Raw genomic sequence first — 21741 nt, 5'->3', positions numbered from 1 at the left:
AAATCCTATAGCTCCTCTGGTTACGTGTTAGGTTCACACTTCGCCGGGGGACTGTGTGCTGGTGCCTGCTGCAGAGCTTCTCCTAATGACAAGATGTCCCCCAAAGCACATCTTGGCCCCGACTAAGGAGCAGTGCGAAACATTCTAGAACTGCGCGCGATATTGTCCCTTTTTTAAATACGATATGCCCAAAAATGCTAAGAAATACCCAGCTGGAAAGCATTTCCAGTCTTGGCTGGATTATGAGACAGAAAATAGTTTCCAGCCAGATTTTTTAGTGCCGGAAATGGAATCCATTCTGGCTGGAAATGGCAGCCGTTCTGGCCGAGAATGGGAATCATTCTGGCCGGAAATGGGAGCCGTTCTAGCCAGAAATGAAAACAATTCTCGCTGGAAATAGAAGTCGTTCCCTCCGGAAACGCGAAATTTTCCTGCAGGAACTGACAGTCGTTCCGGCAAGATATCGGGGACGCTCCAAATCAGAAAGCATGATGTTCCCAAGGATAAGTGCCTGTCCTGATGCAATAAGGAGGCCATGTTTTAGCAAATTATTTATTGCCTTCTATATTAGTCTTTGGCCTGCTTCATGTCCTCTTTATATCTTCTGTAGCCCATGGGCAGCCACCATCACATCTCAGTGCTTGGTCTTGGTCCACTAGGCCAAACATTCTTAAAAAAAAAAAAGAGAGAGAGAGAGAGAGAGGGAATGCCAAATAAGCAAGAACAAAATTGCATTCACTCAAGAAATAGAACAACTGAACCAGGTGCATAGGCATAAATTTTTTTTCAAGGGGAGGGGAAAAACCTCCTTGATCTGAAGTGGAGGCCAGGCCAGACGATATGTGGTTGAGTGTTATATTGCATCCTGCATACCACAGCAAAAGGGGAGGGGGGGGGGGCAGATACGGTATTACGCCCTGGACACGCCACTGATGCTCACAGTTTCCAACTTGACTTTTTTGTGGGTATAAGACGATTATTTATATCGGGCTTGAATTGCTTAAAAGAGACGTTATATGAATTAACTCTAAACATGTGCAACTACTGGCATTTGTTGCATAGAGCAGCGGTTCTCAAATGAGGGTCCGCGAAGCCATTTCTGTGATCCTTGAAAACCTCATCCACATTTTCATTTAAGCGTGACTGTGCCATATATAGATACTGTCCAAAATAAAGGGATGTGGCACGTTTGTGGGAAGTTTTTGGTAGCAATAAAAGGCACCTGTTTCACACTCCAGCTGTGTTAATTCCGTGTCCCCCCCCCCCCCCCCCTCTTTCCTCTCCACTGCAAGGGGTCCCCCATCACTTTCTCTAGTCCACAAGGGGTCCCCGACACATCAGTGGCGGAGAACCACTGGCATAGAGGCATGTGCACCATAGGATTATTGGAGGCAAAGGCTGCTTAAACAAACCGATCACTTATATATAATTGCGTACAGTCAGGTAGCATGACAGCGTGATTAATGAAACCCATGAGCATTCAGGCCAAACGTTCACTTATATTTGGAATATATAAGTGCATTACTTACCTCCAATTGGAAGAATTGGAGCTGAGCAAATCACCGTCCCTTGGTCGACACTCATGTATCCAAGACATCGCACACAGTACAGCAATAAAAACTATTCGAACGTGCTGGGCATCACCCACAGCAGTTTCCAGAGATAAAGTGGACTAAAAAATAACTATTTCATGTAACATTCACATTGGGACACCTCACAGAAACACACTAGACTAGCGAACATCGCGCTACTACTAGCCGCCATGTGCTGTACGAAAATGCGGCGTAATTTGATCATTTTACCATTTAAATTAAAGAATACAATTTTTTTCATGCAGTATTTATATTATAAAGTAGATTATTGTTTTTCATTAATGTCAGAAAGCACCGAGAAATGATACGAGAATAGTGCTAGTGAGATGTCAACAAAAATCGGCAGTGTGGCGTTTTTCATGGCCGCTGCATCGGCGAGAGCAAGCTAGCACATGCAGTGCTAGTCGATAGTGAATGGTACTAGTGAATGGTGCTAGTGATAGTGCTAGTGAATGGTGAACCTTGAAAGTAAAGCTCCTTTTCACGAGGAATTAACTGCTATATTTTTGTTTAAAACATTAGCTATTGTTGTGGAGAAAAGGACGAGCGGCCGTGCCCATGGGGAAGCCCTCCCGTCGACATCATCTTTATTGCGAATGCACTGCTCTAATCCCCGATGATGATAATGTCGCTCCTCATCCTCTACACAATTTGCAACATCCTCCACGCCCCCGCCAGTGTGGCCTCATGATGAGCAATATCACTGTTGCTGTAAACATTAAACAGACAATGTTCATCACTAATAATTTGAGGACCAAGTCAATCCACGTGGAACCATCCGGGTTCGCTCTTGCATCTGGTTTTCCAACGGTGCTTCCGACGCTTGTTCCATATACGTGCCTTCGAACGCGTCGCCTTCGGTGAACTTGCGCTCTCGGTGATCAGGTTTCATTGGCAGAAACATGGTTTCTTCTGCGAGCTTCTGGTGTAGCTTATTTTGAGAATTTTCGTAATTGAATTTCTTGCCTTGGCTGTGTTCACCTTGGAAGCATCATCCTTCTTCCTCCATCCCGGACTTGATTGCTTCATTTTGGCCCTGTCTCAATATATTTAATCGGTAATGAGGTAGCTAGTACGGTTTGCATTCTTCTCCCCTTTGATGTTTGTAGCTTACTCGTAGAGCCCTTAGGACTAATGCGGGCAGCAGGCTCCTCTGCCCTCGCAGTTTTTCTCTGGCTTCTTTTCGCTTGAATGAGTCTTGATTTGCTTCTGTCAAACATTTCTACGCGTGGCTGCGAGGACTGTGCAACATCTGAGGCCCGTATTCTAGAACATCCCTTCACTCAACGCTCCACCTTGTGGTGTACACGTATCCCGAAGGAGTACGGCCACCAGCGTGGGTCTAGTCTTAGCGAGCCGCAGGGCACGCGTTAACAGTCGCCGTGGCGAGAACACGATACTGCTCAAAGTCGCAACACTTTATTGTGGCAACACCAAACGCAGTACAGCCCTTTGCAAAGGCGCGGCGGGAAAGCAAATAGGCTTATCCACGCCACGGGCACAAAAGTACTACACAGGGTGCCACGAGCACGTCTCCGCGGTAAAGGTGATCCACGGAGACACCGGGACAAAGGCCCGGTTGCTCGTGCGAGGGCAAAAGGCGCTCGCGTTGGCTTCAAAGGGATACGGGTCGGCGTAGCTAGGCCACGCACTAGGACACTGTACCGCCCTTCGCAGCGGGGCAACAAAAGCTGAGCGGTCGCCTCGGGCGCGAGGCGCCGTCAGCGAAGTCCGACGAGCCCCCGAGCGACGGGAGTCGACGGACAGCAAAGATTGCGTGGCTCACCGTTTGCTGTCCCAGAGAGTATCTGGCCGCTCCCGACGCAGCGCGTGAAAACTACCCGGGAGTCCCCGCGCGCGGCGCCACAGTCAACATCCGCTTCCGGGTGAGGGAGTTAAACGTCACTCCGCTCTCCCACCACGGCAGACAGCAAAGGAGGGCAGACATGTCGGGACATGAGAACGGCAGAAAAGGCAGCAAAGCCCGCGCAAAGGCAGCGGGCTAGCCTCAATTCCCACACTCCCTCTCCTAAATTCGCCCTTTACCGGTCTGCAAAAGGCAGCCGGGCGTTACTCATGCAGTTAAAAAAAAATGACACCGCTATGAGCAAGACAGTGGCCTCTCCCGACCCAGTTGCTGCAGCACAAACTACAATGAAAACGCTTTAAAGGTACAACATGAGCTTTATGTTCATGAAAGGAAGGGGAAAAAAAAACGAGTAGCGAAAGTACAAGAATACATGAACGAACACGGGTAACACGAGGAAAAAAAAACACACACACACAAAGTCAAATAAAGTCTTCATCAAAACTGACGAGGAAGTCTGCGCTGGTGTCGCCGTTGCCGTTACCGTCCGGCGCAGATACGTCAGCCGACGGAATACCTCGGCCAACGAGGGCCGCGAAGCCCAAGTTTTTGCGCATTCTTTTCCGGCAGAAAGCAGCCAGGTCTTCGTCGGGGAGCGCCGTGAGTGGCACGGACGAGGCCGGCGTCGACTTGCTACACCCAGAGGCTCGCGCCGCCTGGGCTCTTCCCGCGTGGAGGCTTCCCCGAAAATGGCTGTTCGCGTCTACGTTGACCCCGCACAATGAGCACACACGCACCCCAGGTGGGTCTGGCAGCCGGGCACCTCGCGCAAACACGTCGCGCTCTGTGATGGTGTGGCCGCGAAATGGCAACGGCACCTTATCAAGGGCAGCCTCACGTCGCACTCGCCGCTGAGCCTTCCACAGCAAATCGCTCACAAAACACCTGGGCATATCTTGGTGTTCCTGCCACGTCCAAGTGGCCACGCTTCGTACTTGCCTTTTCGCGCATGGAGGCGCCGGGGCCGCGGACTCGGGTGGTTTGCGCGCCCGCCGCGTCCCTGCCATCCTCACCTCCTGCCGGCGGGCAGGTGATCTTGACTTCGCCGGAACCGTAGACATGCCGGAAGGCGGAACGGGAAAATCACCACTTGTAGCCAGGGTCGTCGATTCCACACTGAGAGGCCGCACTGCTGGCGCGCAGACTCGCAGCCGTGGTGACCAACCCGCCCCCCGATCTGTTGGCGATCAAACTCCACTCACAGCGCGTACCATCACTTACGTCACTTCACATCACGCCCTTTTCCCAATCACGGCACCACAACACACGCCACTGACACTGATTCGTCGTTTCCTGGGTCCCCCTTCACCCCCACATCGCGCTTGCCAGTGGAGACAGTTCAGCGCACGGCGCGGAGAGCGAAAAAAAAAAGAAAGAAAAAAAATAACAGGAGGGGAAAGAGAAAAAAAAATGAACGCATTCGTGCAGAAGAGGCGCGTTCTTAGAGCGATTGATGAAAAAGAAAAAAAAAAAAACTAACACTTGAACGCTAGACAAGAATGAAAACAAAAAGTAAAACACTTGCAGCAACTGGCGGGGGCCGGCTTCTTTCCGATCAGTGGTCTGAAAGAAGCCAGCCTACAGAGACCAAACTGTAAACTGAGGGCCTTCGGTTGCGGAGAAGTCCGCCGTCCGGCGCGAAATCAAAAAGGTGACCGCTTCCTTAGATTATACCGGCGCGGGGTCCGAATGCGATCCGCCGCTCCGGGTGTGCCCCGTCGCTGGCGGGAAGTGCCGCAAGGCTCTAGCACGAGCTCGTCAGACCGTGATACAAAGGGTTTCAGGTCTGCGATATGGGCACGGCTGAGTTTTCCCGTATGGGGATCTTTCAGCAAGTACGCGAGTGGAGTGCAAGCTTTCTCCACTCGGTACGGACCAAGCCACTTAGGAGCGAGCGAGGTTGAGAACCCCTTACTGGCATCGCTAAGGGCGTGGTTGCGCTTCAGGACAAGATCGCCCACCTCAAAAACTAGGTCGCGATGCTTGCGGTCATATTGGGCCTTCTGCTGAGCCCTGGCCGACGCCAAACTTTGCCTTGCTTTGCAGAAAGCTCGACAAAGCCTGTCCCGAAGTGCCGACGCATAAGCAGAGCAGTCTGCCGGCGCCTCCTCGTCCTCGAGCTGGCATTGGGTGGGATTTGCCAACTCCCTTCCAAAATTTAAGAAGGCGGGCGAGAAACCAGTTGAGCGACTCTCGGATGTTCGAATAGCGAACGCGAGCTCACTCAAATGGTCTGCCCAGTCCCTTTGACTTTTGGCAAAGGCCGCCAACATCGGTTTGAGCGTACGATTGACGCGCTCCGTCAAATTGGACTGGGGATGGTAGGGTGAAGTGGTGCAGTGATCAATTCCGAGGGAACGGCACGTGACACCAAACAACCGAGCGGTGAAATGCGAAGCATTGTCAGTGATGAGCCTTTCCGGGAAGCCGAACCGGCAAAACACTTCCTGCAGCTTCTCAAGCACCGCTCGCGCTGTCACCTTTCGAAGTGGGAAAAGTTCCACCCATTTCGAAAAGTGACCAACGACTACCATCAGGTGAATGAACCCCTGCTTACTTCTGGGAAATGGTCCCATTAGATCGCAGGTGGCCACTTGCGACGGACGCTCACTGACAATCGGTTTCATCAGACCGAGCGGTTTGCCACCCCTTGATTTCACCGTTTGACAGGCGCAGCAAGAACGGCAATAGCGAAAAATCTCGCTTCATGTCGGGCCAGGTCACAACGCGGCTCAGTTTTGCGAAAACTTTCGAGCCACTCAGGTGACCAGCCATGGGTTCGTCGTGAGAGGATCGCAACAGTGCGGCTCTCAGACTTTTGGGCAGAACCACCTTAAACGGGTCTATGGACTCGTCGTCAGTGGCTATATACTTCAGCAGGAGCCCGTCATGGTCCAGCAAATATGAGTCCGCCGGGGACTCAGCGACACACGCTGGTTCGAGCCCCCTATTCGCGCCCGCTGCAGGGCAAGCAGCGTCACGGCGCTCCGTCTCGTCGAGACAGTTGCTATCGGCACCCGCTGCAGGACAAGCAGCGTCACGGCGCTCCATCTCTCTGAGACCGTCGCACATTTCGTGACAAAACGGGTCACTTTGCTGGGCCTTCAGAAGCTCTTCTCTGCTGAAAGCGATGCCATTTTCCCAAAATGGGGGAGTCCGGTATCGCGCCCACTCAGGACCGCAGCAACAACCGCTTGAGTCGGCGTTACGGGTTCACTCTCGGCTTCGTGGCCTTCGGAAAGCTCCCCCGCTCGGCTGCTTCGCGGTGCGCCGCTTACCTAGTTAGCAGCCAGGGTTTGTCCGCATGGGGACTCACCCTTCTCGCCGAATGGCGGCGAAGCTGCTGTTTCGCCCCCGACGCTTGCATGTGCTAAGGCACCGCTAGCGGCTGTCGCACCGGGATCAAGGTCCTCGGCCGACAATGGGGCACGAGATAGCGCATCAGCTTCCACGTTGGTGCTCCCCTTTCGATACTGCACCGAAAAGTCATAGTGCTGTATCAGGAGAGCCCAGCGCGCCAGCCTGCCGGCAGGCTCACGGAGCCGCATCAGCCAGCTGAGCGCACTGTGATCCGTTTGCACTACGAATTTCGTCCCATCAAGATAGACGTCAAACTTCCGCAGTGTTAACACGATGGCGAGGCACTCCTTTTCGGTCACGGAATAATTTTTCTCCGCAGAGACTAAGGAGCGGCTGGCAAAGGCCAACGGCTGCAACACGCCATCGTATTCCTGTAGGAAAACAGCTCCTAAACCCAGATCGCTCGCATCAGTTTGTACAACGAACGGTCTGGTCAGGTCGGGGAGCTTGAGCTGCGCTGTCTCCGCTATGGCGTTAGACAGTCGGCAAAACGCCTGCTGCTGCTCAAGTCCCCATCGCCACTCAGCAGACTTACCCAAGAGTTTGCTCAAGGGCGCCTGCAGTCGGGCACAGGACGGAATGACCATTCCTAAAAAGCGGCGAAGGCCACGTACGTCCTTGGGCACGGGAAAATCGAGAATAGCTCGAAGTTTCTCCCGATCCGGCTCTATGGAGCCTTCGCCCAGCGTAAACCCGAGCAACTGAACACGGGTCTGCGCTAATTGGACCTTAGCGGGGTTTAATGTTATCCCGGCGGTCCTCACCCTCTCGAGTACATCGGCAACATGGGCCAAGTGCTCTTCGAAGGTTCGTGAATAAATCACGATGTCGAGGTAGCACATGCAGTATGACCACTTTGCTTCCCCGAGGAAGCGGTCCATGAGTCTTTGAAACGTCGCAGGAGCATTGCAAAGACCAAAGGGCATATGAGTAAACTCGAACAACCCTCTGTGGGACGTGAACGCAGTTTTACACTGGTCACAGTTACCCATCCGGACCTGTAGGTAACCTTTAGAGGCGTCAACGTGGAAAAGTACCGTGCATCACCCAGGTTACCTACGATGGAGTTTATTGTGGGGAGCGGATAGGCATCCTTACGAGTCACTCCATTCAGACGGCGATAGTCGACGCACAGGCGATGACTGCCATCTTTCTTAGGCACCAGCACAATTGGAGACGCCCAGGAGCTAGACGAGCGGCGAATAATGCCAGCCGCAAGCATGTCATCTAGCAACCCATCGATAATCTGCCTTTTGGCGAGACTGACGGGCCTGGGGTTACACTTCAAAGGAAGCGCGTCACCAGCTTCGATCACATGGCTCACAAAATCGGTGCAGCCAGGTTGATCGGTGAAGAGCTCGTCGTACTGATGTAACAGTGTCGACAGACGAGCCTTCTGTGCTTCATCCAACTGAGTCGCGCAGGCGACCAAAGGATGTAGTGCCTCTTCGTGTCGTGTCGATCGATCAACACAGGGGTTTCAAGCCGACGAGCGCGGAACGCCAAGGTACGACCCCGGAGTTGGCGCACGACACGGTTCGTGCCAAGCCTCTCGTTCCCGAAGGGGACTGTGAGAGGGGAAATGCGGTGAGCGGGGGCTTGGCCCCGAACTCTGCGCAGGGCACGTTTCCGGCGCTTCTGCCGCAAAGGCGACGGTAAGCGCCGGCGGGCTGATGAACGGCTTGAGTTGGCAAAATGGGCCATCACGATAGCCGCCATTCGCAATGTCCACAACGATACCGGTTTTAAGGAGAAAGTCCCGACCGAGAATCAATGGAACATTGAGCCCTGGAAGATGAACAAGACGGCAGCGTCTCATTCGATCTCCCCATCGGACAGTCAACCTTGCAGCGCCTGCCGAATGGGCCACGCCTTTCGCAAGGGTGAATGTCGTTCGGCTGTCCCGCAAGCGCACTGAGTGCTTCTGCAAGTGGAAAAACACCTGTTCGCCGAACAACGAAGGGAATGCACCGGATCCAGGCCTCCTGCGAGGTAGGGAAACGGGCTTCCGGGTCGTTCGTGAATGCACGAGCGACCCAACCTTTGCTTCTTCCCTCTGCGTGCAGGGCAAGCACTTTTCTTGCTGATACGCACGCGCCGTTCATTCCGGTCACCATTGCCGGCCGTGAATTTTCGGCTTCGCCAAACAACGAGGCGCTAGCGCCCGTGTCCAGCAAAGCCGAAAATTCACCCAATTTCATGCGGGATATGATTGGATGCATATAATGGAAGGCCAACCTATACGGAGTGAAAGAGGTAATGCTAGATGAAATAGCGAAGTGCATTAGACATCTCAATTCTAGAGGGATTATTCACATACGGGTATCCATCTATATTGGAACACCTGGAGATTTTTATCGCAACACAACAAAAATTTACTGAGGCAAGTGTACGAGTTCACTTGTGTCTCACGAAATACCATGCAATGCTTCACCGCATGGCACAAAGCAACGGAGCAGCCCCTCTGTTCTGATTTTCTTTGTCTACGTGAAAAGAAACATTTTGTACCGCATTCATTACTTTTCATACTATTGCTAGGTCATTTATCTACGAAATGTATATTCTGAATTCATTTTTTTGAATATTTTTGCATATACAGTTGCCGACCAATTTTTCGGTCTTGAAGAGGGCTGCGAAATAGTCCGTAAAATCGAACATTCCAAAAAAAATGGTCAAGCTGTGAAAATGAAGTTTAGTCAAATTGAAAAGCCTTAAAAAATATCAAATAATGCCATGCTCTATGCTGTTCTTGGGGACAGGTAAATTGTTTTATTTGGGCCACAGTAACGTCGCTGGTAATTGCGTTGGCAATCGCTGCCGCCAAGCGTTGCGGGCGGCAAAGTTTTTTTTTTTTTTTTGCTCTATGGAACCACTCTAAACAAAACTTGATGCTGGTCGCAAAAAGATGCGTGCAACTTCTCGCCTATTTGGTGAAATTCAACAAGATGTGGGCTTCTTTTACCTGCGTGGACATCACACAGTACGTGATGCATTTCGCAACATCACAACTAGCATTTTGCAACTATGAAAACGCTACCGCCGCGGCCGCGATCGACGCCGCGTGTTCCAAGAGCACTGTGACCACTGAGTCCTACTGAGCAACCGCAAACAGCAGTGAGCATGCGACGCACACGAGAGCTCATACACATTTGGCACACCAATAACACGACCACGTGCGCAATGACGAGAAAAACAAATTCCCAGAAAATAAAAACATTTTGCTGGTGTATTAAGGATGATGATGAGGCTCACTGAAAAAGAAAAGTTTCGTAGTCTCGCTAGCCAAGAAAGATCAGACATGGCCTCCGAAACTGGAAGATTATGCCCTCTTCCCATCTTGGAGGCCGCACAACTAGTCACTGCGAGCCAGACTCTGCCAATTCAACAAAAAAATCCAATATGGTGGCTTTCAAAATCGAGTGGCATAGCTTAAAACGGCCGATTTAGTCCAGAAAATCGAACTTTGTTACAGGAATTTGTCCGAAAAGGCGGTCGCAAAAATTCACTAGTTCAATGGAAACCTTGACGTTACATTTGTGAAGTCCGAAGTATCCAACAAGTCGAGTTGTTGGAGTCTGAAAACTTCTTTGGCAACTGTATAGTGTTTTTATTGCACTTTTTACTAGCTGGCAACAAAAAATTACACACTTTTCACATTTTTATTTGTTTTAAAATTTTTGTTGCTCTACAGCATATATTTTTTGGAAAGAGCATTTTATTGTGCAAAGTTTGGTATGTTGCAATGCTTGCTGGAGTACTTTTCAAACTGGCAAAAATTATCTTCCCAGGACATATGAAAAACGATCATTTTCGAGTGGTAACGAAACAGTCAATATTAAACATAAGTCTTGTTTTATGGACATAGTGTTACAAAAGGCTGAGTAGATTATTATGTATAGGATATAATGATACTGAGGTCCTTTATATCAGGGTTACGCTACATGACAGAGTTTGGCTTGTTCACTTATTGATTGATTGGGCTGCTTGGCTTTTATGATGTGCAGAAGTGCTGGTGACAGTGGTGATCGTAGCGAGGGGGCTTCAAGTCCTGGCTGGGAGGAGAACTACAAGGTTTGGGAAGCGAAATTCCGGTGTACCAACTTTCGCACAACAAAGAAGCATTCAGCAGGTGAGTAATAGTACAGTAAAATCTCACACGAGATCTTCATTACCGCCATCATCATCATTATGGTAAGCACGGCAGTGCCAGCTGTGACACCTGGTGGCGAGGCCAGGTGGCCGAACAGAAAAGATTAGTTAGTTTCTTAGGTGCGTGGCGGCTGGCATGGTCGTCTCCTAACGGGGCCCCACAGGGTGTGGCGACCATGGGCTGTACCACGTGGGTCCCTAGTGGCGAGTCGAACATCAGCGACATGCCGCTTTGGCATTACCTTGTGTTTATAGTTATGTTGATTGAGTGCATTGGAATATTGTATAAGCTTGTGTTTTAGCGTGTTGTTCACTAGTGATGTATTTGATTCGGCTGACGATATCCTCGATGTAAAACTAGTTCAATAAATGTATTTTTTGGTTTGGTTCGACAGCATCTGGTGTGTCCATTCGCTCCAAGAGCATGTGCTTCATTCCGAGACCCCACAATACCAACTTTTCTCATTAGTTTGTGCCCACTGTTTCAACGTTATCTTCGCTGTCGTCGTCCTCGTCACTGTTTCTTTATCACAACAAATGGTATAAATTTTATTTCTCAGCTGAGCGAACGTGCATGCTTAGTCGACACGATATGCATAGTGTTCAAATATTATTGAAGCATGCATGAGTAATCTTTGGCAACTTCATGACCTAGGTCACTTACGCCGCATTTTTCACTCGCAGCACTTTCCTTTCGTGCTGCTTATGCAGCTTTTTGTGAATGTACAACTATAGTGCCTAGAATATACTTACTAGTGTGCCGACCGCGACCGTCGTGGTGGCACGGAGAATGATGCCTTCCATCGGCGGCCACCAGACGGCGATAGCTGCAGGGACCTTGCTATGCTGAGCCAATGGCCGAGCGGCTCGAGCCAGAGCCTGAGCATAGGGGTATCGGCGGTGTCTCTACCACGGCCGCGGCTGTCTCTCTGGCAACGAGCACGTGCGGCCGTCTCTCTGGCAACGAGCACGTGCGACAGGCGCCGATGGGCTCTCCTAGCCCACTTAGAACTGTGGAACGCTGGTTGGGACGCGATGTGTAATCAAAGGTATATTTTTTCATTGCACTTTTACAAATGTACGTACACCCCTTTATCATTAATACGGTACACGATATCGAGTGTTTGATAAAAAATTACCAATAAATAAATGAATATGCGTGGTTTCCGAAGGAAAAAGTCAACTTTAATGAAGTTCGACAAAACTCAACAGTGAAACACGCGGCATTTGGTTATTTATGATGCCACAACATTTACTTATTGTAAGTCAATTTTTCTATAGCTTTAAGGTAGGATGAGTTCCTCACATGAACTTCAATTCTCCAATGACGTTGACGCTAGCTGAACGTATTAAATGTAAATAGTTTAATTTCATAAATAATATGGTGCGAGTGTTACAGCAAATATAGACTTTTTTACGTTTTTGAGGATTTTGGACACATTTATTGAAGCACCCGGTACCGATGTGAACATTGTGGAGTGGTGCAAGAAAAAATAATGAATATTAACACAACAGCATTAAAGAGCTCATTTCGTAGAAATGCCAGTGTCGGCGATGCCGGTTTAAGCGAAAAATCATCTTGGCTGTGAAAAGAAATTGAGAGTTGCAAATATAATGAAGGATACAAATTTTAATTTGAGTTTTTCACGGAGAATCGCACTAATGACACCATCGACTTATTTTGAAGGAGCGCTAAATGCAGCAATCACTAAAATGTCTCTCGCTAATGACAGCCGTCGCAGTTAGTTTTAGATCCTTTCGCTTTGTTTTTATCCTACTCGGCTCAGCGTTCTGGGTCTACAGGGCCACTGAATAATAAGATGCACTCGTTGGTAGAGCAGTATCCCCTCACACAATATGAAAAAAAAAAAAAGAAAAGAAAACTGGCGCTCTTTTTGCGCCTTCTTTTCTGCAACGACATTTCGGTTTCGTGAAGAGACACAAAAGTGACCAACGCGCACAGAAAAGAAACACGGCAAAAACATGCGGAGGCATGCGCTATGTGCGCAACAGCAGAAATGCCCCTCAACTGCACCGCAACCGACTGGGTTAACGAACGCGCATCCAAATTGCATAAACTGCAAGCGACACTCATAAAACGCGCGTGCGACACGCTATCTCGGTGCGCCCCGCCGCTCAGATACCACGGTTCCTAAGGGTGCCGCCGTATGGTGGCCTCCGGGGGAAGGCATCATCGGCAGTGCTAGCGTTTCCCATTGGAAACGCTCGGTGGTCTGCACACTAGTAAGTATATTCTACGCACTGTAGTACAACCACCAATCCAAAAACCAGTAAACAGTTGTGTAACAAGTGTGCAGGCAGAGCTACAATGTGGCAAAGCCTGACGAAAAAACTAATACAGTTGATGCCCGATATGTCGAACTTGAAGGGTAACGCAAAATAGTTTGATATATCAATAATTTCGAATATAAAATATGCGTACTTAAGGCTTAAGTTAAAGCTTTTACGGCCTTGAATCAATTTATGGAAACATTAATAAGCACTCGTGTAATGATTCACTCACAATGTAATAGGGTGTTAATTCCTTCTTAGTAAGTTGCTGCACTTAACTCCAATGAAAATAGTTCCTAAACTTTTGTTGCTGTCAAGTTCCAATCATCGTCAATATCATTGATGCCTTCCAAATAAACGAATTCAGCTTCTTCAGCCACAACTGTCGCAGAATGCTGAAGCAAGCTCTGTAGCGTGGCAAAGGGTTGGTTAGCAGCGGCAGCAAATGCTTTGGCATATTCATAGCCGCATGGGTGCACGTCTGCGGCCGGCATCAATGCACTCACAAACAGCTATGTCATCTTCACTCATGAAGTCACTCGCTGTCAGAGATGGTGCCTGGAAGTGCTAATAAGTCGCAGAATTTAGTGAGACACCGTTTGTCGTTGTCGGCGATCATGATGCGCGTGAGGTCGTCACTTGGCATGAAAGCACTGAAGGAAATAGTTTACGACGGTGCTTTTTTAACGTCGCTTTAAGCACCACTCAATTTGTATCGCTGCAAGCGGGCCAACATTCAATTCAACTCCCGAATGAGGATTTATCAAGAATGATAAGAGAATACATGTCCACAAGCCGCAAAAGACAACGTTGCGACACTGCCTACAAACAATAATCGGTGATATAGTAGAATCTCGATGATACTAATTCAAAGGAGCACGCAAAATATTTGTATCATCCCGAACTTGTGTGAACTGAAAACAAGTTAAAGCCGGTCATGAAAATGAACAAGAGCTTTATTAGGGTCAACTACTAGCTGAAAAAGGTCCATGATGTTCTTTTGAGTTTTCCTACTTTCACTGCCTCTCAATAAAGTGCCACGGTTTCCTTACTCATGCTGCTGGCGCTATAAGGTTATAAGGTACGTTCACACTTAGCATCAAAGGGAGCAAAAGCGGCAAAGCTTATTGGGAATTCACTCCCTTCGCTGCTTAAGCGGCCAGAAAAACGCGTCGCGAAGTCGACACAAAAAAGATCAGTCCTAGGTAATTCACTCTGGAGAACTTAAAAAAACGCCAGAACGGCCGCAAAACCACATCCGCACCCATCCGAAATATTCACATTCGTTCTGCCTCTCGTATACATGCCAACGTCTGCCGTCGCCGCTTGAGAATTCATTCCTGGGCGTTAAAAGCCATAAAGAGTTCTAGTTATACATGCAAAGCACTGAAAAGAAACGGTTTACATCTTTACGAACAATGTTTCGGGAGATATGTCAGAAGAAATGATACGAGCATACGCACCTGCAGCGGCGGCGGCGGATTCAGCCGGCAGTGCAAAACTAGACATGTTCGTGCATGCTGACTCAGTGCTGCATCACTTTCTTCTACTTCCGGTGTTCGCAACGATATAATTCGAACCAGGTTTTTCAATGCCGTGAGCATTGTCATGCTAAGCGGATAGTTCACGATTACGCCGACGTGAGCCACACCGCCGACGCCTTAGCCGCCATGCTGAATGTACGTACAGCTGGTTGTTTACATCATGTGGTTTGAGTGGTAGTACAGCCAGTGTAGCCAAAGCCATAGCAGAAAGATGATCCGCTATCGCGTGGCGTCAAAATTGGTCTCTGACCGTTTTTTTTCTGCGTTGGCCTCACCACAAGGTGTTTCGTCCACTTTACCGGCGTCGAAGCGAGCGACATTCCAGTGAGTTTCACCACATTCGCCCTCTTCGAGGCCAAGTGTGAATGGGCCTTCCTCCCACAAACAAACCGCGTTGCGCCGCTTGCATGGGGTGGTCAATCCCGCGTTTGTATCATCCGCGGTAGCTGGGGCAACCGTTCATTTAACACCGAATGACGGCTTATTTTTTATGTACTTTATCCGCAGCAACCTTAAAATTCCTATTGTGAAATTGGCGTCAACTGTAATCGTATTATCAAAATTCTACTGTAATAAAGGGGCAACTTCCCACAGCTAACATGTTGGCAATTTTTATTTCACTTGTGGCTTTGTAGCTGGCAGCTGCTGCTGTCGGCTGCTATGTCGTGACAAGCTAGAAAAAGCACAGCCTTCGAGACATGCATTCTAAAACCAAAAAGACCAAAATACGTCACAAAGTTGCACGTCTCGAAGACCATGCTTTTCAGGCCTTCATGTCATTGTGTGCTAACAAGGATGAAAACGTGAACATTGCAAAGAGTTCACCGAGTCACTTCGCATTGTGTCCTCGGCAATCTGTCTTTTTAAAAAACACTATGCCCATGCATTAAATCCTGCAGACCACGCATCAGACATATCGGTTCACTCGCAAGCGTCGTGTAATGAACGAGATCAATGAGACAGAATAATACCACCTTTTCGTCACCTGCGCGCGAAGAGGAATCGGGAACCTGTTAGAACATGGTCGGAAAATGATCAATATTTGCTAGGAAAAATGCATTTTCTGGGCTTCAGCCCGAGGCTGCGTTCGATACAGCAAATGTTCCACTGTGCAGGAGTTCAATATACATGAACACCAGTTCCGTACTTTTTCGTGGGAAATTCAAGGTGATTACTCAGCTGTTTGGTATAGCCAATAATTCAATATATCTAAGTTTGAAATTCAATATATCTAAGTTTGATATATTTGGAATCGACTGTATAGGTGAGGGCGATGGCAACCAGGCTATTGCACATTTGTATAAGGCTGGTGCATAAAGAAATATGTGCACATTTTGATGATGATGATGATGATAGAGGCTTGCATAGAGCTGAGTATTGTTTGCACATTCACGAGTAACTTGGCTTGCATAGAGCTGGGTATTGTTTGCACATTCACGAGTAACTTTAAAATTGCTATTCATTATGTTGTGGAGATATAAGGGCAATAAAATTGGATAAGTTATCCTAAACCTTTAGTATTTTGAAATTCGTAGTAGTGAAATATTTTTTTACATAAATCAAGGAACAATTATGGGGGGGATTTTCAAAAAAAGTTGTTAATCTGAAAAAAAAAAAAAAAAACATTGATCTGAGTTTTGCTGTAGCAATATTTGACAGTACTTATATTATAGAGAAAAATGTACATATTTGTCATGACCCAACTAACCTGCACAATACTTTTTAAAACATGAAACCAGGCCTGTGCAAATGCAATTCTTTTCAATTCAAAGAAAGTGCAAACAACAACGAATAGTAGGAGGATTTGACTTACTTAGAATACAAGGGGCAACCTGTGAAATATATCACATTTAAGATCACTACACTTGGAGCATATATTTATTTATTTATTTATTTCAGGTACCCTCATGGCCCAGAGGGCATTGTTGAGGGGAGTGGTACAGGATCAGGATGTTGAAAGGTGTTCGAATTGTACAAACAAAAGCACTGAAAAAACTGGTATAACAAGCTGGTATAACAAGCTTTTAAACTTAAAAAGTGATGAATCGATGTGAGGGTAATGTGTTCATTTAATCTCCAAGTGGGGCTTCGTGGCTGTGCAGATTTCATTTGGATAGGTGTTTTCACGGTTCAACATTCTTTTGCTGCAGTGAAACTACCTTACAAGGGGTTATTACATATATTAATTTATTTTCGTCAGAATAAATGAATACTTATTCGTTCATTCTGACAAAATTTTCAATAACTTATGTTTGAATTGAAGCAAATCCAAATACTGTAATATTCATTTGAATATTTATTTGCACAAGCTTAGTGCAGTTTTGCCCACATATGCACACACTGTCATTTGCAGGCATGGCCAGCATTGACAGCAGTGCTCCTGAAACAACATCAAGTGACAACTCTCCTACAGTGGTGCGGCGTGGTGGCTGGGGTCGCCCGTGTGGACCTGGCAGTGACAGTGGCAGCAGTGGCGAGAGTAGCGACTCTGTTGTGTCCAGCTCCTCTGGGGACCGGGCCACTGGGGTCAAGGGTCGACACACGGACAGGTGGCAATGCTTGTTCTTTTCATTTTCACTACGATTTGAACGTGTGTAGTAAAGACATTGTAAAGCTGATCCTGGATATATTGAACTCAAAGGGGATTGTGAAATAGTTCGATATATCGATAGTTCAAAATATGAAATAAGCGTATTTAAGGCTTATAATAATGCATTACAGCTCTCTAAAGGGCTTCCAAAAGTGGTAATGAACGTTAACATGACGATTCACTCACAGTATGCTTAATAAAAAGGTGACAACTACTTTTGCAAGCTGCCACACTCCATTTCATGTGAAAACAGTCTGTAGACTTGTCTTGCTCCTAACACACTGTCAAGTTTATCAAGTCACCCTCATTATTCAAGCATTTAAGCTTCTTTAATAAGCAAATTGCATTTTGCTTTAATGATAAGCAAAATGAGCACCAACACAAGCTCTGTAGCACGGTAAAATGTTTAGCGTCGTCATTACCAACTTCATAACTGCGCCCCGCCGCGGTGGTCTAGTGGCTAAGGTACTCGGCTCCTGACCCACAGGTCGCGGGATCCTGCATTCCTGATGTAGGCGGGAATGTGGTAGGCCCAAGTGCTCAGACTTGGGTGCACGTTAAAAAACCCGAGGTGGTCGAAATTTTAAGAGCCCTCCGCTACGGCGTCTCTCATAATCGTATGGTGGTTTTGGGACGTTAAACTCCCCATATCAATCAATCAACCAAATCAATCGCCATTTTCATAACTGCACGGGCCCACTTTTGCGGCACCGGCAACGTCAGCCATCGACACCATCATCTGCACTGGTGAATTCGCTTTTTTTTACTGCCCTCCAAGGTGACGCCTGGCAATCCTAAATATAGCAAAATCACTTAGGCACTATAAACAGGCCACGGGTGGTTAGATTAAGACTTCTAAAGATGGGGACATACCCTCACTCGGTCTTCATGAATAAAATCCGTCCGGACATCAGCGTTTCGGTCTATTTGCGACTCCAACTAAGCGCTCCCTACCTAGTGGCTGCGCCTGGGAACGACGCTAACAGGGTCAACCTTGAAGCAAGATGTGTTACCACGTTGCGCATGTTGAGAATCAGCTGCATAGTTTGTTTGTTTCACCGTGCCGCACGCACAAGCCTGAAAAATAAGAAAGCAATGTCCAAAGACAATCGAAGTTTGCTGCAGTTGCAGTGGATAGATAGCAATGTGTCGTTCTCACTTCTCAAAGGATGCAGACAAGCGACGGAGAATGGCACAAGTAAGAAACTTGCGCATTGGAAGAAAAGTGACGGACGCGGTAGTTTGTTCTAATCAGTTTGCTCGCGACGACTTGATTTTCCTCGGTGAGTAAACCATTATTTAGCGTGTGTGCATTCTTGTCAATACCCGGGAGTTAGGTTTAGGTCACGCGAAGAATGGCCAGTCGGTAGACGGCGCCCGACGAAAAGGGAAGCTGATGAAAAGAGGCTGTCCAGATGCGGACTAAGCCATTCTCCTTGAAACGTGTCTTTGTTGTCAAACCCTGTGAGCCTTTGTTCACCGCACCTTGTGCTGGGGAGTCACCCGCACGGCGGTAGTGCTCTCACGGTGAGCCAGACTGAGAAATAAGTGGTCGCTGTTGCGACACTGCTCCCGACAAGATAATGTGGCGCCATGCTGTAACAATACGTGTGGATGTACCGTAAAAACCCGTGTATAGTTCGGACCCGCGTATAGTTCGAGGTGTAACTCGGGGATAGCAAACGCGAGAAAAAACATTTTCACGCGAATATTGTTAGAGGAAAACAGAAAAAATGCATTTATTTGCCTGCAGCAGCTCGATGTGCACAGCGAGTTGTGCAGCTCGTTGCTCCCGAACAAAGTCCGTCAGTTCTCGTTCCACGTCTGGAAATGCTCCATTTTTCGGTCCCCTGAAACTTTTTCTCTTGCCGCAGCATGCAAAAAGGGCTTCCTTCTGCTTCCGCCAACCGCGAATGCTCCGCTCATTCACGCCGAACTGCCGCTCCGCGGCACAGTTGCCGATGGTTTCGGCAGCAGAAATAACTTTCCTCTTAAAGGCAGCCGAGTACTGCCTGCGCGGTCCCGACATGGCTCAAAATCACGGAAGTAAAATCGTGGCCGTCGTGATGTGCACCAAGTGATTGCAATGGCCACTGTTGCTCGCCTGATGCACGCCTGTACCTGTAGGTCTCTAGGACTAACGCCGCTCACGCTACCACGCTACTTAACGTAGAAGTGCGCAGACACCTGATAATGATGATAGCACCAACCAATGCGGAAACGAAAACTGAATTCGGGCCGAAACTTTTTTTGGGATCTGCATATAATACGGGGCTGAAATTTCGCACCCTAAATTTTAGAAAAAACACCCCGGGCTATACGCGGGTTTTTACGGTACGGCAGAATCCTGTCAACTCCGCCAGTTATGATTGGGACGATGGATGTAATCCCGATGGTTCAGATGATCACAATGACACGTTGAAGAACTGGACTGCTTGCTCACTTCCTGGCAAACTTCAGTTTATTTACACACTGACACTTACTTACAAACAAAAACAGGGGTGGCCACTAAACCAACCGCATAGTAAGCACTGGGCTGTATTAATACTAGAGAGATTTAGTACTGCGGAATGGTGCTACGTATGCATCACGCAAGCGCCTTGCGTTATGTGGCGTCGTTTGCCACTTATGGGCTTTTAGTACGCCGTAGTACCCGCGTACGTAGCGAGCGTGAAGCGTGTTGCGCCATCTGGTAGATCAAAATAGAAGCACGTGTTGTTGACAGCCAATGTGAGCCAATCCAAGTGTTATAGCCAGATATGGCCATATTTTAAGCCACAGAGCCGGTCGGTGCTTGCCTTCGATGCCGCCATTTTGCAAAACGAAGTCCCGCGCTGTCGCGAACTTGTTCGAGAGCGGCGCAATCACCTCATACGTACGCACGCACGCATCTCATGCGTGCGTACGTAGCGGCTGCGTACGTAACGCAATACGTGCGCATTGCGGACGTGGCGTCCTTACGTACGCAACGCCGCCACGTATGCAGCGTACGCAGTACTAAAACTCTCTATTGAATGTCGGCGTTACTTGCCGAGCCCTTCGTATACTCCACTCATCGACACCAACTTTTCGATGGGGTATCAACCTTGGACCAGAGTCGCGCTAAGCACGACCTCTGTCCCCACTTCCCGATCTCGTTCCCGAGCACCAAGCTCCCCTTCTATCCATTTCTCTTCATTAAGGGGGGAGACATGGGTCTTTAAATTTTTTTTTGTTTTTGGCTCAATCTTGACCAAACATCACCATCTTGGACAGTTTTTCATTCTGATTTCAAATATGTAATTGTTTCTGAAATAGCTTCAGTGGATAAAAAGATATTAACATCTGTAATTTAATTAATTATGCACTTCATTGGGGGCTTTTTGGCAACTTAATCAAGCCAGATCCAAAAAATAAATGCATAGCCCCAATGCTGAGGGCTTTCTCTATGGGGTGATGCTATTTTTATTAATTTTTAGGCATTACATAGATAAGAAAACAGACCAGCACTTACAATGGATATTCTGTTCAATTTTCGCTCATTACTATCCATAATTGTAATTAACAGTATGCTTCCAGAGTAATCAAAATAGCATCACCCCATAGGTAATGTTATTACAAATAAAATGATACCAAGTTTGTCATTCTCAATCAACAGTAACATATAAGAAAAACCCCTAAGGTTTAGTGTGGTGCACAAAAACATCGAACTGAGAAAAACGCATTTAAAGTTTCTAATAACTGTAACTTTTGCTAAGGTGAAGCTAGAGCAATAAAAATGGCACCGTTGTATAGCTCTACATTATGTGAGTATGGCTGTACCAAATGTGTCAATGCACCTTCCCAAAATATTTGCCACAGCTCATTTAAAAACTGTGTACTGGCCGTTGAATCAGTATAAGGAACCCAGTCTACAACTTTGTGGCTGTTCTAGTGCACTGAAAACCAAAGGAAGACACATGTTATATATAAAAACATCGCCCTTTTATACATAAAACACTATTTCAAGTAAAACACACATTTTTGTCCCAGACATCCTTCATCAATGCGCTGCCTCGGCCATCTCCGGCGTTCTCGGCGGCGCGCAGGCCGCTCCCTTCTGCCGCGCATTCCACGCTCGCTTTCGTTTCCTGCCGAAAGCTTGACGAGTGTTCTTCTTCAGGCGAGCTTCCCAAGCCATGCCTGCGAAATGCAGAAAGACGTATACGTCGGCGACATCGGTGCACGAGCTTGTAGCAGACGAGATAACACGCACGAGAGCAGGCGCCGACGGAGCAAAACCAAACAAAAACAAAAAAGAGCGAGCAAGCGTGGCCGCGCCGCCGCGCCAGCCAATGGTAAGCGCGAGACGGGAGGGCTCGTCGGCGC

The 21741-nt window shown here is 47.9% G+C and overlaps 1 protein-coding gene across 7 annotated transcripts in view; it reads left to right on the top strand.

Annotated features, from left to right (window-relative positions):
- Positions 1–21741, top strand: part of Dora (zinc finger SWIM domain-containing dorado) — a 254430-nt gene that overhangs the window by 157377 nt on the left and 75312 nt on the right. For all 7 annotated transcript variants that reach the window (XM_075879288.1, XM_075879287.1, XM_075879290.1 and 4 more), the window contains exons 19-20: positions 10824–10948; positions 17158–17353. In XM_075879288.1, coding sequence (XP_075735403.1) covers positions 10824–10948; positions 17158–17353 — 321 coding nt within the window. The remainder of the gene's footprint in view (positions 1–10823; positions 10949–17157; positions 17354–21741) is intronic.

The sequence above is a fragment of the Rhipicephalus microplus genome, chromosome X (assembly GCF_043290135.1).
Source record: "Rhipicephalus microplus isolate Deutch F79 chromosome X, USDA_Rmic, whole genome shotgun sequence".
Classification (NCBI taxonomy): domain Eukaryota; kingdom Metazoa; phylum Arthropoda; class Arachnida; order Ixodida; family Ixodidae; genus Rhipicephalus; species Rhipicephalus microplus.
The sequence above is the reverse complement of the archived record's forward strand: the minus strand, read 5'-3'. Positions and strand labels throughout refer to the sequence as shown.